Source organism: Bubalus bubalis, chromosome 2 (genome assembly GCF_019923935.1).
Source record: "Bubalus bubalis isolate 160015118507 breed Murrah chromosome 2, NDDB_SH_1, whole genome shotgun sequence".
In the NCBI taxonomy this organism is placed as follows: Eukaryota; Metazoa; Chordata; class Mammalia; order Artiodactyla; family Bovidae; genus Bubalus; species Bubalus bubalis.
Genome location: NC_059158.1, coordinates 174,219,647 through 174,236,417, shown reverse-complemented (window position 1 = coordinate 174,236,417; position 16,771 = coordinate 174,219,647). Strand labels below are relative to the sequence as shown.

At 48.5% G+C, this 16,771-nt stretch overlaps 1 protein-coding gene across 1 annotated transcript; it reads left to right on the top strand.

The window, feature by feature from the left end:
* Positions 1 to 1,135: 1,135 nt before the first annotated feature.
* LOC102401599 (antizyme inhibitor 2-like) lies at positions 1,136 to 14,146 on the top strand. Its single transcript, XM_044925333.1, has 8 exons — positions 1,136 to 1,318; positions 2,247 to 2,420; positions 2,851 to 3,023; positions 3,621 to 3,752; positions 7,138 to 7,303; positions 7,837 to 7,984; positions 12,637 to 12,737; positions 13,557 to 14,146. Exons 1-8 carry the CDS (start codon positions 1,136 to 1,138, stop codon positions 13,854 to 13,856), a joined length of 1,377 nt encoding a protein of 458 aa, XP_044781268.1. The 3' UTR covers positions 13,857 to 14,146.
* The last annotated feature ends 2,625 nt before the right edge of the window (positions 14,147 to 16,771 follow it).

The window sequence follows — 16,771 nt, the reverse complement described above, 5'->3', positions numbered from 1 at the left end:
CTCGGTGTTTCCATCTATGAAGTGGGAAGGGTGGATGCAGGGTTCCCAGGGTCCCTTGACTCTGATTGTCACTGACATTCCCTTATAACTGGAGTCTAACTTCACCATGGGCTTCCCTGATAGCTCAGTTGGTAAAGAATCCGCCTGCAATGCAGGAGACCCTGGCTCGATTCCTGGGTTGGGAAGATCTGCTGGAGAAGGGAAAGGCTACCCACTCAAATATTCTGGCCTAGAGAATCCCATGGACTGTATAGGCCATGGGGTTGCAAAGAGTCCATGTGATCCTGTTGTATGGGTGACAAAAGAGGGTTAGTTCTCAGGGCCTGGGAGGTCTGGGCTGAGTAGGCAGGGCCGGCCGGATGAGGTCTGGAGGGACAGTCTGGGGTGGTACTTGCCCTGGTCCCTGTGATCTGGGCTGAGTTCTGCTCTTCCCGTGGGATTTACCCCAAGCCCAGACACCACAGATCCCAGCTCCCTAGTTTGAGCCTGAGAAAGCTGGTCACCATAGGCAGCAGGTGAGTCTGTGTGTGGTGTGGGGGGTTCAGGTCAAGTCCCAGCTGCCAGAACAGAAGGCCCCTGGCTGCAGGCCACCCTCACTTTGGTCTCAGGGATGCCTGGCTGGCAGCAGGTCCATTTCTGGTCTAGAGACCCCAGGTGCCAGTCCCAGCTCTGCCACTGACCATTTGGTGACCTCAATCAAGTCCCTTCCTCTCCCTGGGCCTCTCATTCCTGTGTGTAGAATGGGGACCCTGAACCTGGATCATTTCCTGGGCCCTGGCTCTGAACCCTACAATCTGAAGATCCTGAAACTCTGCACTTATCCTTCCCGGCCTCAGCCTCAGTTTTCACATCTGTGAATGGGAACATCTGTGTGGAGGAGCCCCGAGGAGGATGCCAAGCCTCTATTCCTTGTGTACAGCCTGCGTGTCTTGCTTGGTCCCTTACTAGGTCTCTGAAGCAGACTGGGCCTGACCAGTGGCCCATTTTACAGATGGGAAAATTCACGAGGGCTCCATGGAGCTGTGGTAGCTGAATGGGAGGGCTGAGAAGTTACAGCGTGAGAACTCTGGCTCTGGGGCCAGTGGGGAGCTGGGAGGAGGGAAGAGGTCCCATCTCAGTGCCAGCCCTTTTTATGATGTCGAAACTGCACCTGGCCAAGGGTTTGGTTGGAGTGTTGGGAGTCAGCATTCCCATCGGGAACTCAAAGGAGAGTAAAGAAAGCCCTGGAAGCACATGGCCAAAGGATATCATTGCCCTGGAGCCTGGAGAAACTGCCTGGGATGTGGTCCTGAAGAAGATCAAGGAGCTCTCGGATTCAGTAGAGAAGGAGGGAGAGGGGAGGGGGCAGTAAGGAAGGATGAGGGTGTCTCAGTCCCTGCTTTGGGGGGCAAGAAATAAGACTTTCTGTTTTCTGGTTTTAGGTCAGTTTCCTAGGTCTTATTTCAAAGCTCTGCTCTGCTGGGGGTGATAGAGTCGTTCTGTCCCCTTCTAGCTCCCTCCCCATGCCACCGCTTGGGGGTTTTACCCAGTGCCAAGCTGCCTGGTTGAGGGTTGAAGCTGTCTTTCCCCTTTCTTGATCTACAAAGATTGTTTCCCTCTTGTCCCCCTATTTTAAGAGTTAGAAGTTGTGGTTGTTCAGTTGCTAAGTCATGTCCAATTCATGTCCATGGACAGTAGCACACCGGGCTTCCTTGTCCTTCACTGGCTCCCAGAGTTCGCTCAGATTCGTGTCCATTGAGCTGGTGATGCTATCCAACCATCTTGTTCTCTGCCACCACCTTCTCCTTTGGCTTTCAATCTTTCCCAGCATCAGGGTCCTTCCCAGTGAGTTGGCTCTTCGCGTCAGGTAGCCAAAGTATTAGGGCTTCAGCATCAGTCCTTCCAATGAATATTCAGGGTTGATTTCCTTTAGGATTAACTGCTTTAATCTCCTTGCAGTTCAAGGGACTCTCAAGAGTATTCTCCAGCACCACAAAAGTATCAGTTCTTTGGCTCTCAGCCTTCTTTATGGTCCAACTCTTACATCCATACATGACTACTGGAAAAAAGAGTTAGAAGATCTGGTATCAAACTCTATCCTAGCCAGTACTTTCTCTGTGGCCTTGAGCCAGTGACTTCTTTCTGAACCTTTTTCCCCCATATCTGAAATCACAGCAGCAATAGCCCTTACTGCATAGTGTTGTTTTGAGGATCAGGTGAGATAACCCACTACCCAGCCTTCTCTTTCTCTTTCACTGTCCTGGCAGGACTGCCGAGATGCTTTCACGGTGGCTGACCTGGGCGTGCTGGTCAGCCGCCACCAGGTCTTCCACCAGGCCCTGCCGCGGGTCTCACCCTTCTACGTGGTGAAGTACAACAGCAGCCCCTGGATGCTGCGTGTCCTGGCCGCCCTGGGCACCAGCTTCGACTGTGCCATCCAGGTGAGCCTGGGCCAGCTGACTCATTCACAAGCCCAACACTTCCTGGGGAAAAAAGGCCAGTTGCCGGGGGTCCTGGAGTGGAGACTGCAGCTCCTCAACAGGGGCGGACACTCCCAGTCCTCAATTGTTTGGGAAAGAATAAATGAATGCCCTACGGGGGATCAGTCTCCCACTGGTCCCTGTGACTAAGGCAGACAGCTTAAGCGAATGAGGGGAAGCGCAAGCTTGAAGACACAGCTGCTGTTCCTGTCCTAACACAGCCTTATCACTTGGAAGATTCTAGAAGCCAAAAGGGCACAGTCATGTTCAGCACACTGCACAATAGGGGTTCAGTCAAGGGCAGTCCCTTTTGCTCATGCCCAGGGTTCCCATCCCCAAAGAATAGAGGGGCATCAGGGCAGCTCCCCACTCTGGCTCTCACCCATGCCAGGGCGAGCTGGAGCAGGTGCTGGACCTGGGCGTGGCTCCCTCATGCATCATCTACGCCAACCCCTGCAAGCCTGTCTCTCACATCCGCTTTGCTGCCCCCCATGGGGTGAAGCTCCTGGTGTTCGGCAGCGAGGAGGAGCTAATCAAGGTGGCCCAACATCATCCTGGGGCCAGGTGAGACCAGCAGGGAGTGGGTGCGAACAAGTAGAGACAGGTGGAAAAAGAGACCTTAAACCTGGGACCCTGGCTGTTGGAACTGGCTGCAGGAATCAGATGAAGGAAGACTCATGTGGTCACTGGCACAGGCCAAAGCAGCAAAGTACAAGAATTTGGGTCGGTGGCCTGATGCCTTCGCTGGTGCCCATTGATGCCAAATAAACAATGCCTGTGTCCTCATAGACACTGGGAAGAGCTTAGCACTAGGTGGTATGGCGTTAGCTGACCTTATGGAAAAGACACTCGTATCGGAGTCAGGGAGGCCAGGGATCACATTTCAGATTCATTTGTCACATGCTGTGTGATCTTAGGAAAGTTATTTAACATCTCTGATCCTGTAATGTGGAGGCCTATGGAAGGTGTATTTATAATTTTATCCTTTTCCTGCTTTTTCTTGCCTGTAGGTAGTGAGTGTGTTCACTCTTTGGGTCTCCATAGCTGGACAGTCCAGAGGAGCTAGGCAGAAGTGGGTGGGAAGCTGGAGGGAGGTAGGTTGGGGGGCCTCGGGGCTCATGTGCCTAAGAAATTCTGATACCCTTTGCACCCCTCTCCCAGGCTGGTCCTCCGGTGGACCCAGGACAGTGACAGCATCTTCCCCCTGAGCTCTCAGTTTGGGGCCAGGCTGGAGGTGTGTGAACATCTGCTCGAGTCTGCCAGGGACCTGGGGTTGGCTGTGGTTGGAACCAGGTGAGTGCACTGCCTTTCCCTGCTTGGAAAGGAGGAGCCAGGAGTCTTGGTTTCCACTGTCCGTCGTTGTTGTTATTCAGTCGCTAAGTCATGTCTGACTCTTTGTGACCCCGTGGACTGAGCACACCAGGCTTCCCTGCCCATCGCTATCTCCTGGAGTTTGCTCAAATTCATGTCCATTGAGCCAGTTGTCATCCAACCGTTTCATCAGGTCGCCTCCTTCTCCTGCCTTTGATCTTTCCCAGTATCAGTGTCTTTTCTAAGGAGTCAGCTCTTCACATCTGGTGGCCAAAGTATTGGAGTTTCAGCTCAGCATCAGTCCTTCCAATGAAAATTCAGGGTTTATTTTCTTTAGGATTGACTGGTTTGATATCCTTGTAGTCCAAGGGACTCTTAAGAGTCTTCTCAAGCACCACAATTTGAAAGCATCAATTCTTTAGCTTTCTTTATGGTCCAGCTCTCACATCCACACATGACTACTGGAAAAACCATAGCTTTGACTAGTCATACAGACCTTTGTCGGCAAAGTGATGTCTCTGCTTTTTAATACACTGTCTAGGTTTGTCATAGCTTTTCTTCCCAGGAGCAAGCGCCTTTTAATTTCAAGGCTGCAGTCACCATTTGAAGTGATTTTGGAGCCCAAGAAAATAATGTCTGTCACTGCTTCCACTTTTTCCCCTTCTATTTGCCATGAAGTGATGGGACTGGATACCATGATCTTAGTTTTTTGAAAGTTGAATTTTAAGCCAGCTTTTTCACTCTCCCTTTTCACCCTCATCAAGAGGCTCTTTAGTTCCTCTTCCCTTACTGCCAATAAATGGTATCATCTACATATCTGAGGTTGCTGATATTTCTCCTGGCAATCTTGATTTCAGCTTGTGATACATCCAGTCCAACATTTCAAATGATGTATTCTGCATATAAGTTAAATAAACAGTGTGACAATATACAACCTTGTCATACTCCTTTCCCAATTTTGAACCAGTCAAATTTTCCATGTCCTGTTCTAACTGTTGCTTCTTAACCTGCATACAGGTTTCTCAGGAGGCAGGTGAGGTGGTCTGGTATTCTCATCTCTTTCAGAATTTTCCAGTTTGTTGTGATCCACACAGCCAAAGGCTTTAAAAAAGTCAATGAAGCAGATGTAGATGCTTTCCTTGAATTCCCTTGCTTTCTCTATGATCCAACGGATGTCGACAATTTGATCTCTTATTCCTATGCCTTTTCTAAACCCAGCTTGTACATCTGGAAGTTCTTGGCTCACGTACTGCTGAAGCCTACCTTGAAGGATTTTGAGCACAGCCTTGCTAGCATGTGAAATGAGTGCAATTGTGCAGTAGTTTGAACATTCTTTGGCATTGCCCTTCTTTGCGATTGAAATGAAAACAGACCTTTTGCAGTCCTGTGGCCACTGCTGAATTTTCCAAATTTACTGGCATATTGAGTGCAGAACTTTAATAACATCATCTTTTATGATTTGAAATAGCTCAGCTGGAATTCCATCAACTCCACTAGCTTTGTTCATAGTAATGCTTCTTAAGGCCCGCTTAACTTCACCTTCCAGGATGTCTGGCTCTGGATAAGTGACCACACCATCGTGGCTATCTGGGGCACTAAGACATTTTTGGTATAGCTCTTCTGTGTGTTCTTGCCACCTCTTAATCTCTTCTGCTTCTGTTAGGTCCTAACTATTTCTGTCCTTTATCATGCCCATCCTTGTACGAAATGTTCCCTTGATGTCTCCAATTTTCTTGAAGAGATTTCTAGTGTTTCCCATTCTATTGTTTTCCTCTGTTTCCTTGCATTGTTCACTTAGAAAGGCTTTCTTTTCTTTCCTTGCTACGCTCTGGAACTCTGCATTCAGTTGGGTACATCTTTCCTTTTCTGCCTTGCTTTTCGCTTCTCTTTTTACCTCAACTATTTGCAAGGCCTCCTCAGACAATCACTTTGCCTTTTTGTATTTCTTTTTCTTGTTTTCTAAGAAGAGGCAGTCTTCTTACTGCCTCCTGTATGTTGTCACAAACCTCCGTCCATAGTTCTTCAGGCACTCTGTCTATCAGATCTAATCCCTTGAATCTATTTGTCACTTCTACGTATAATCATCAAGGATTTGATTTAGGTCATACCTGAATGGCCTAGTGGTTTTCCCTACTTTCTTCAGTTTAAGCCTGAATTTTTCTATAAGCTCATGATCTGAGCCACAGCCAGGTCCAGGTCTTGCTTTTGCTGAACATATAGAGCTTCTCCATTTTCAGCTGCAGAAAATGTAATCAATCTGATTTCAGTATTGACTATCTGGTGATATCCATGTGTAGCATCATCTCATGTTGTTGGAAGAGAGTGTTTGCTATGACCAGTGTGTTCTCTTGACAAAATTTCCACTGTCTACCTCCAGCCTTTGGCTTCCTGGGTATGCTCTGGTCAGCTGAAGCCCCTCTGGGCCTCAAGATGCTTCTCTGTTCTCAGCGAAGAAGCTGGATGTTATCTGGGATTAGGGTGGGGCAAAGGAGGCAAAGGCCTTGGGTGCAAAATTTAAGGGGATGTTAAAAAAGTTAGTACTCTAGCTAAATAATATTTTAGCGACTGAAATGAACTGAATACAATATTTGAAAAAATGAAAAATAATGCAAAACAATCATGATGAGAAAAATATTAAAACTTTAACTAAAGACAGGATTGGCATTTCTCATTTTTCCTTTTGCTTCAGGGTTCAACTACTGTTACCACTTTTGTATATATAAAGTGCCTTTATTATTTTTAAGTGTTTATGTAATTTGGCTTTGTTGGGCCTTAGTTGTGTCACGTGGGATCTTTGGTTTCAGAGCGCAGACTCTCTAGCTGTGGCGTGTGGACTCAGTGGTTGCAGCACACGGGCTTAGTTGCTCCATGGCATGTGGAATCTTAGTTCCCCATCAGGGATCGAACCTGTATCCCTTGTATTGCAAGGTGGATTCTTAACCACCGGACCACCAGGGAAGTCCCTACTGTTACTAATCTTGTCTTTATTTACATTTTAGTATTTTCGTCATTGTAGATGTTTCTAAATCAGTTTTGCTCTTTACAACGATTACATTAAATGTTCTTTATCTTGATAATTTAGTACTGTGGCACCCCCTTGAACTTTTGCACTGGCCTCACCCAACCTGGCCCTCCTCACAGGCATGGGGATTCGGGTTCTGAGCACACGCCTTCCAAGGGGGAGAAAAAGGGAAGCCCCTGCAATGAGGCACTTGGAAGGGGCTGTTAAGAGAGGTGACCACCACACAGTCTTGAGTGCTCCAACTCAAGCATGACCATGCTTCGGTATTTCTGGCCATGTCTGTCCTCCTACTGACCTTTGCTTTTTCACGGGTGCTTCTCTACATGTCACTTGATGTGTGTTCAGCTTCCATGTGGGCTCAAGATGCCAGACACCCCATAACTTCATGAAGGTCATCGTCGACTGCTGGCACGTGTTTGAGATGGGCAGCAGGATTGGGCATGACATGAGCCTCCTGGACATCGGAGGGGGCTTCCCCGGAGAGGAAGGCTCCAACCCTGAGTTTGAGGAGGTGATGGGGAGGATGAGAGGGAGCCGGGTGCTCCAGCTTGGGTTCAGGGGACCAAGTGTGTTTGTTTGTGTACGAGGAGGTCATATGAGATTGTGTACGAGGAGGTCATATGAACTGTGAGTCACATGAGATTTGTCTTTGTTGAGAGTCTTTGTCTGACTACAGTTGCATGGCCTGTGTGCATATATGAGCATGTGTGTATCTGGCTCCGTGTCTTTCTTTAGAGGTGTTAGTTGCTATCCCCCCTTAAGCTACAGTCAGGTAGAAGTTTGTTATTCTTGTGACCTGGGGAACATTTTGTCTTTGCTGACTGTGTATTAATTTAAGTGGTCCCAAATTCAGACATCTCAGGGTGCTATGTGCCCTTGGACAAGTTACTTCCCCACCGTGGGCCACAGCATCTACCTGTTTCCTCCCTAGTAAAATGGAGATAACGACTCCCCACATAGCTGTCAAGGGAATGAAGGGAGAGTGTGCAGGTAAAGCCCCCTCAGATGGACTGGCCATGTTAAAGTCTGGGTCTGTCCCTGCAGGTGGCAGGAGTGATCAATGCTGCCCTGGCCCAGGACTTCCCCAAGGGGAGTGGCATCGAGGTCATCGCAGAGCCTGGACGCTTCTATGCAACATCTGTCTGCACGACCGCTGTCAACATCATTGCCAAGAAGGCTGTGCTGGAGCCCGGTGGGTGGGCAGGCCACTGTCCAGGAGCAGAGGATGGATAGGGGGTCTGGGCTCCACCCCCAAATGCCTAATTAGCAGGAAACAAGCTTTGAATTGGGTATGAGGATGAACCTGTTAGTATCACTATTTTATTATTCTCAGACTGGGAGGTGAGAAGCAAGATGAAGAGTCTTCATTTTTCCTAAGTAGCCAATGGATTTATATGGCGTTTATAGCCCATGTGGTTCATGGACAAAATCGTGCTGCTGTGCACTTTAAATTCATTCAGCAAGCATTATCTAACAGGGGCTGATTCCGATGCCAAAAATACAGTGAGTAAATGCAAATTCTTACAATACATATAAGAAGGCACCCTTGTCGTCATGGCCTGAAGGTTAAGGGTGACATCTGTAGGGTAATGGTAAACCTTCGACAGTCGAGGTCAACCACCGCAGGAGCTCTTTTACATTGTTATTTTTGCAGCATTTGGTTTTCACACAAAGTGAGCTAACCAGAAACTCCATTGCATGATAAGATGGAGAACATGAATAGATTTTCCCCACTGGCTTAGTGCTCTTATTCTTTGCTGCTTTATGATAACCGACATATAAATATTTATAAGCTGCTTTAATCTCCTCCCTTATCCTTTTGACAAATGATTGGCCCACAGGTTTGTAATCCCAAGGCACTTGTGTCAGCTGATGGCATTTATTCACAAAACGTCTGATTAAAGGATATTGTGATAGGAAGCCTATGATTTCAAGTCATCATTTAACAAAACTCTAAGTATTAAGGGCTTCTTTTTAAAATTTGTATCTTTATTATGGCAAGGGGTAATTTTTGTATGTGTATTTTTTTTTTGGCCACCCCACGGGGCATGTGGTATTTCAGTTCTCTGACCAGGGGTTGAACCCATGCCCCCTTCAGTGGAAGCAGCACAGTATTAATCTTTGGACCACCAGGGAAGTCCCTAGGGACTCATTTTTATTTCCATAAAAACAAGAGTTGCCAATTATTAAATATCTATCATGTGTGAAATATGTATTTTCTCTCATTTCTGCTCAACAACCCTATGAAGTAATTTGGGGTCATTCCCATTTTACAGGCAGAGATAGTGAGGCTCAGAAAGAGGAAGGGACTTGTCTGAGGCATCGCAGCTCATCAGTGATACACTGGACCTGGTCTGCCTGTCTCAAATACCACGTGCCAGGCAGACCTGAGCTCTTGACCTTAGGGGTGTCTTGACTACCTCTCACAACTAAGTAGTTTAGGGACAACTGGGGCTATGGCTTCAGTGATGGCAACTAAGAAAGAGGGGGGAGGATGGTAGGAAGTATATCGGGGTCAGCGGGGAGGGCAGAAAATCAGTATTCAGAAGGATCTGGGCATCTAAATGCCCAAATATTATGAAATGCTTCAAATGCTAACAGAAATCAGCACAAAATCTTGAGTTTCGATTCCAGAAAGCAATATTCTAAGAACAGATGAAGAGTGGTTGTGAAGACACTGCCTTGGTAGTAGGTCCTGTCCAAAGGATCTGGGGGGTCATAGATGACCACTAGTTCAATATGCATCAGAAGTATGACGGTGCTGGAGAGAAAGTATCACACGCTTACACTGGCAACATCAATAGAGGCAGAGCGTTTACATGCTGTACCCCATGCTTTTCAGAGTAGGGCAATGTTTTTAAATGTACTTTGTTGTTGTTTAGTTGCTAAGGTGTGTCTGATTTTGCGATCCCATGGATCGCAGCACACCAGGCTTTCCTGTCCTTCACTATCTCCCAGAGCTTGCTCAAACTTATGTTCATTGAGTCAATGATGCTATTCAACTATCTGATTCTCTGTCGCTGCCTTTTCTCCTCCTGCCCTCAGTTTTTCCCAGCATCAGGGTCTTTTCCAAGGAGTTGGCTCTTCCCATCAGGTGGCCAAAGTATTGCAGCTTCAGCTTCAGTCCTTCCAATGAATATTCAGGGTTGATCGCCTTTAGGATTGACTGGTTTGATCTCCTTGCCGTCCAAGAGACTCTCAAGAGTCTTCTCCATACATGATATTTTACATGTTTCAATGCCATTCTCCCAAATCTTCCCACCCTCTCCCTCTCCCACAGAGTCCATAAGACTGTTCTATACATCAGTGTCTCTTTGAAATGAGTTGCCAGTCCAGGTTCAATGCACGATACTGGATGCTTGGGGCTGGTGCACTGGGACGACCCAGAGGGATGGAATAGGGAGGGAGGAGGGAGGAGGGTTCAGGATGGGGAACACATGTATACCTGTGGCGGATTCATTTTGATATTTGGCAAAACTAATACAGTTATGTAAAGTTTAAAAATAAAATAAAATCAAAAAAAAAAAAAAAAAAAAGAGTCTTCTCCAGCACCACAGTTGGAAAGCATCAATTCGTTGGTGGTCAGCCTTCTTTATGGTCCCACTCTCACATCTGCACATGACTACTGGAAAAACCACAGCTTTGACTCTATGGACCTTGGTTGGCAAAGTGATGTCTCTTCTTTTTAGTACGCTGTCTAGGTTTGTCATAGCTTTTCTTCCAGGGAGCAAGCATCTTATAATTTCATGGCTGCAGTCACCATCCGCAGTGATTTTGGAGCCCTGAGAAAATAAAATCTGTCACTGTTTCCACTTTTCCCCCATCTATTTGCCATGAAGAGATGGGACCATCTTTATCTTTTGAATGTTGAGCTTTATTTTTTAAATTGAAGGATAACTGCTTTATAGAATTGTATTTGTTTCTGCCAAACATCAACACGAATCAGTCATGTTGTGTTAGTCGCTCAGTTGTGCCCGACTGACTCTTTACAACCCCCTGGACTGTAGCCCACCAGGCTCCTCTGTCCATGGGATTTTTCAAGCAAGGATACTGGAGTGGATTGCCATTTCCTTCTCCAGGGGATCTTCCCAGCCCAGGGATTGAACCCTGGTCTCTTGCACTACAGGCAGATTCTTTACTGATTGAGCTACCAAGGAAGCCAGTAGTGAAGTATATGTCCCCTCCCTCTTGAACCTGCCTATCACCTCCCTCCCTAGAATGTTGAGTTCCAAGACAGCTTTTTCACTTTCCTCTCTCACCCTCATCAAGAGGCTCTTTAGTTCCTCTTCATTTTCTGCCATTAGAGTGGTATCATCTATATATCTGAGGTTGTTGATATTTCTCCTAGTAATGTTGATTCCAGCTTGACCTTCATTTAGCCCAGCATCTCACATGATGTACTCTGCATATAAGTTAAATAAGCAGGGTGATAATACCTGGAATGTGTTTTAATCAGTTCGTGTAAGACCTGGAAATAACTGCCATAAAGCTTCCTCTGGAGAACTCAGAGGTGAGGCAGGCCACTCAGGGCCACAAGGGGAAGGACAGGATGGGTCAGGAAGCAGAAGGACACGAGGGAAGACTGGTCAGAGCCTCTGTTGTGGTTTTCGAGGAACAGAATGGGTGAAGCAGGGTGAGTTGGACTGGCAGGTTTGGGATTGGCTAGTTTGAGTAATTTCACTGGGTTGTGGGGGGTAAGGACTGCCCTAGGAGGATTAGGCCAGAGGTAGTGCTTCAGGTTCCGTGAGTTCCATCCAGGAGGTGGTTTGCAGTATGGACACTGGATCGGTTGGCTTGCACGGGCAAGGCATACTTGCAAGGCAGTCATTTGCTGTCTCTAGAAATTAACCAGCCTGGGGAGGAGCAGTCTCGCTAGGGTCAGCAAGGCCCCAGATGCTGGAGCATCAAGAATATAGGGGAAAAAAAAGAATATAGAAAATAAGAAAATGTAGTTTAGACAGGCACCCCTTTGAGGAAGGAAATTGATAAATTAGCACATCACTAAGGACCAACCATGATGGAATCAAGTCATGAAAAGACCGTTTGCTCCCAGTTTGACTCATGCAGCAGGTGCTCAGGGCACCTGGTCTAAGGGGAGGGCAGAGAACATGAGACCTGCGAGCTGGGGGCGAATCCCAGCCCCGCCACAGTCTCCTACATGACTGCTGACAAGACTGTTTTCTCAACCGTAAAGTAGGGCTCACTGAACCCACTCAGAGTGTAGTTAGGAGGATTAAATAGTTGAATACATGTAGGGAACTTACAACAATGCCTGAGTTATATGGTGTGTTAGTTAGATTATTCTTTTGTTTATTTACTGGCTGTGCTGGGTCTTCGTTGCTGCATGCAGGCTTTCTCTAGTTTTGGCGTGTGGGGGCTGTTCTTTAGTTGTGGTGCACCAGCTTCTCACTGCGGGGACCTCTCTAGCTCCGGAGCACGGGCTGTAGGCAAGGGCTTCTGTTGCTGCGGCTCACAGGCCCTAGCCCGGGCTCAGTAGTCATGGCGCACAGGCCTAGTTGCTCCACGGCACGTGGGTTCTTCCCAGACCAGGGATCGAACCTGTATTCCCTGAATCGGCAGGTGGATTCTTAACCATTGGACCACTAAGGAAGTCTAGTTAGATTATTCTTATTTGGAAGAGGAAGATGAAGAGGAGAAGGGAGGAACACTGAAAGGTGGGGGGCAGAGGCGGAGGGGCAATGGGAGTGCAGAGGGCAGGCCCCAACTGTACATGGGCTCAGAGAAGACTCCTGGAGCAGGGAACAGGGGTTATCCAGTGCTGGGCAGAGGGTGAGGGCTCCCCCACAGGTGCTGAGCTCAGTACTGCCCTCTGTCCGCCCTCAGGAGGCCGCCGGAAGCTGCTGTACTATCTCAATGATGGCCACTATGGCACATTCCGCATCTTTCCCAGGGAGTCTGAACCCAGGATGCCCATTGTGGTGAAGGTAAGGAGAAGGTTTCATGGCTCTGGCACCTCCTAGACCTTAAGACTACCTGGTCCAGCCCACCTTGGGCAGGATTCCCTGCTACCAGTGGGAGAGGCGAAGGATCTCAGATTATTGGGGCCTTAGTGGATTGTCACACCTTCTGCATGTGCTAGGATGTGCAAGTGTGTCTGTGCGTATTGGCATGTGCACGTCTGTGTGGGCCTGGCGATTCACACCTATGCGGGAAGACAGGTGTCTAGGTCCATGGGTCTGTGGGGGGGGTATATGCTTCTCTTTGGCTGTCTGTCTTTCTGTCTGTCTGTTGTTCTGGAGTCCTTGAATCTTGGAGATGCAGGAGACTTAGGAAGTAGAGATTCTCAAACTTTGCTTCACATTAGAATCACCTGGGAAGTTTTAATACTTCTCTGCCCGGACCAGGCCCCAGACCACTGATATTGGAATTTCTCATGGGTTGGGACCCTGGCATGATCCTTCGTGAAAACTCCTCAAGCACTTTCAATGAAGCTAGGTTTGAGGCCCAGTATTTTGAGTGATTACTAAATAAAATCTTCCCACTTTATAGATGGGAAAGCTGAGGTCCCATCTGTGTCTGCACTTGTGAATTGGCAAGGCTGAAGTCAGTCTCTAGAACATAAGCTCCATGAGGCCGGGTTAAGAGCAATGCCTGGCACACAGGGACCATTCAGGAATTGGTCAGTGTGGGTGGATGACAGAGTCCTTTCTGCTGGTGCCCTGGGGCATGCCCTGCTTGATGAGGAGTGGGTAGGGGTGTGTGTGGGGGGTCTTCTCTGATTTCCTATCCCCATGTCCCTGCAGGAGCTCAGCCCCAAGCTGCCCCTCTTCCCCTGCACCCTCTTTGGCCCCACGTGTGATGCCTTTGACAAGCTCTTCTTGAAGGAGGTGCAGCTGCCAGAGCTGGATGTGGGTGACTGGCTGGTCTTCCCGTTCATGGGCGCCTACACGTCAGTCATGAGCTCCACCTTCAATGGCTTCTCTCCCACCTCCATCTGCTATGCCATGGGACCTGAGCTCATGTGTCTGGGGGAGGAGGAAAGGGGGTGGGCAATGAGCAGGTCTCACCAAGATCTGAACTTGTTAAGGGGAGTTGGTGGCTGAGCCCTGGGGTCCCAGGCCCTGGAAATACCCTAGTCCCCCCACTGGCCCCAGCAAAGCCCAAGATGTCTGGCTGACCTTTGACACTGGCCTCTGCCTATGGGGTTGACCCTGTTACAACCTCTCCTCAGGTAAGTCCAAGGTAGCCCACCTGGGCAGCTCTGAGAGCCCGGACATGTGCCATTGTGGGCAGAATCAGGCAGCCCTGTGGCTCCAGCTGACCCTCAGCTCCATGGCCAAGGTCCCCCCCCCATCAGGCCCCACTCTTCTCTGACCATTTGCAGCTGCCTCCCAGTTCCTTCCTCAGATATCCCTTCCCCATCAACTCCAGGCTCCCTCACAGCTCCTGACCCAGGATCTCCTCTGGGTCCAACCTGGGGTTTGCCTCCTGAGGTAGTGGAGGGGGCTCTGGAACACCCCTTTACTGGCGCATTCCTTCCACAGGAGCCTGCTGGAGACCACACCGTAGGCCAGACATGGTCAGAATGGAGGGGCTTCGTCACCTTGATGCGCTCGTGAGGGATGCTTGGGGGCAGGGATTGGTGGGGAGGAGTAGCGTGGAGGAAACAGAGGTTAGGGCAGGGGCCCCCAACCCCGGCCATGGACCAGTACCAGTCCGTGGCCTGTTAGGACCCTGGCCGCAGAACAGGAGGTGAGAGGGGGGCGAGTGAGAGAAACTTTAACTATATTTACAGCCAGTTCCCATCGCTCACGTTACTGCCTCAGCCCCGCCTCCTGTCAGATCAGCGGTGGGATTAGATTCTCATAGCTGGAACCCTGTGCTGACCATGAACCTCGCATGCGCTCTCCTTTTACGATTCTAACGCCTGCTGTTCTGAGATGGAGCTGACTGAGGTGGTGATGTGATCAATGTAATGTGCTTGAATCATCTGAAACCATTCCCCCCACTCCCGGTCCGAGGAAGAATTGTCTTCCAGGAAACCAGTCCTTAGTGCCAAAAATGTTGGGGGACTGCCGGGTTAGGGTGCCTCTGAAATGAGGCAACATCTAAGGTTCAAAACTGTCCTCTGTGGAGAAGGAAATGGCAACCCACTCCAGTACTGTTGCCTGTAAAATCACATGGACAGAGAAGCCTGGTGGGCTTCCGTTCATGGGGTCTCAAAAGAGCCCGATACGACTTAGCGACTAAACAACAGCAATCACGAGCTAGGTTTAACACCGTTTTCTCTGCTACTCTGCCAATGACTGAACAAATGAAGATAAAACATGACTGCCCAGAACTCTAAAGCGTTCTGCTCCTGGTTTTCTAAAATCTATAAACAAACACTCTTTCTGAGTAATTAAAAAAACAAAGCAAACAAAACTGTCCTTTGTCTCCAGTGGGCCTGAAGCCTCAATTAGCTCTTCCTGGCAGCCTACCCTGCCCCCTCTTGACCCTGGAGTGAGGCAGTATAAGGAACCTGCACCATTACAAGAGAGCCCCCTGGAGGTCATGCCCTGGAATATGCAGCAACGTGCATTGACCAGAACCTTGAGATGATTTTGTCCTTCCTTTCAATCTGTTAGCGATCCCTGCCCGTTGTTCCAGAAACATATGTGTGAACCACAGGCGCCTGATGGAGAGAGCGCTGGTATTGTAGTCAGACACGCCTGGAGGGGATCCAGGCTCCGCCACATCCTGGCAGTGTGGTCAGAGCTTCAGTTTTCTCAACTGTGAAGTGAGGGTGCTCTTAGTATTCCCCTTGCAGGATTGTTGAGAGGATTAAGTGAGATAATGCAAATTCTCGTTCAAGGCCAGTTCACGCCCACCTGCTTCTGGCTGGGCCTGATCCTGAGTCTGATCACCCTTGCCCCCACGGTCTGGGTATCCTCAGCGAATATGTACAGCATCTAGCCACATAGCTAATGGACCGTGTGGGTGCCTCAGACCTGGCTTTGGCCTTAAGAAACACCCAGGTTTGGAGCTTGAATGGACCAGGTGTGAATACAGCCAACTCAGAAACAGAGCAAATGCTACTGCATGTTCCCTGGGCAGGCTAACACTTGAAAAACAACATTTGAGGAGTTTTGAGCTCAAAAAAAGAATGCATCCTGCAGGGAAGGAAGATGATAGAGAGAGTCACTTCAGAATTACTGGTCACATTCCTGCAGGAAGGGAAGGGAGAGAAGACCCCAGAAGCCAAAGTCACTCATGTCCTGTGTCCTTTTAAAGCTTCGCCTGATAAAACAAGACAGTCTCTGATCTCCAGCTTCTGCAGAGGGTCCTCCCCACCCGCCAGAATCAGCCTTATCAATCTTGCTGCAGCCTCCCCAGCTCAACCAAGACCAGAGTAATCCCCTAGAACCCTTGGGCTACAGAGATTTCTCCTGCAAACATCTCAGGTGGAGGGAATGAATCTGCGGATGTCACCCAAGGAAGGTAGCACGTTCAGACAGCCTTTGGATAGTGTGTCTCCTCCCAGAGACTGAAATTCTGAGTGGAAACATCTATCCTTACCTCCCCAGTGGTGTCTGGAAGTACAAATGTGAATGGGCTTTAGGGTAAAAATAAAGTTTTACTCAGATGCAAGAGATTTTGATGTGTTCTGTGTTTTGCCCTTTGGGCATTTTACTGTGTGATTGTGGATATCCATCCATCTATCCATCCATCCACCCATCTAGCCACCCATCTACCCATCTATCCATCCATCCACCCATCCATCCATCTATCCATCCACTCATCATTCATTCATCTATCCATCCACCCACCCATCTATCCATCCATCCATCCACCCATCTATCCATCCATCCATGCATCCTTCCATCCACCCATCTATCCATTCATCTATCCATCCATCCATCCACCTATCTATTCATCCTTCCACCCATCCATCCACCCATCTATCCATCCACCTATCCACCCATCTATCCATCCACCTATCTATCCATCCATCTACCCATCCATCCATCCATCTCTC

Bases quoted from the DNA above. Each gene is read 5' to 3' on its own strand.
- LOC102401599 (XM_044925333.1), top strand. From the start codon at position 1,136: ATGTCGAAACTGCACCTGGCCAAGGGTTTGGTTGGAGTGTTGGGAGTC. The intron at 3,753-7,137 runs GTGAGTGCACTG...ATGTGTGTTCAG, and splicing joins TTGGCTGTGGTTGGAACCAG to CTTCCATGTGGGCTCAAGAT. The intron at 12,738-13,556 runs GTAAGGAGAAGG...ATGTCCCTGCAG, and splicing joins GGATGCCCATTGTGGTGAAG to GAGCTCAGCCCCAAGCTGCC.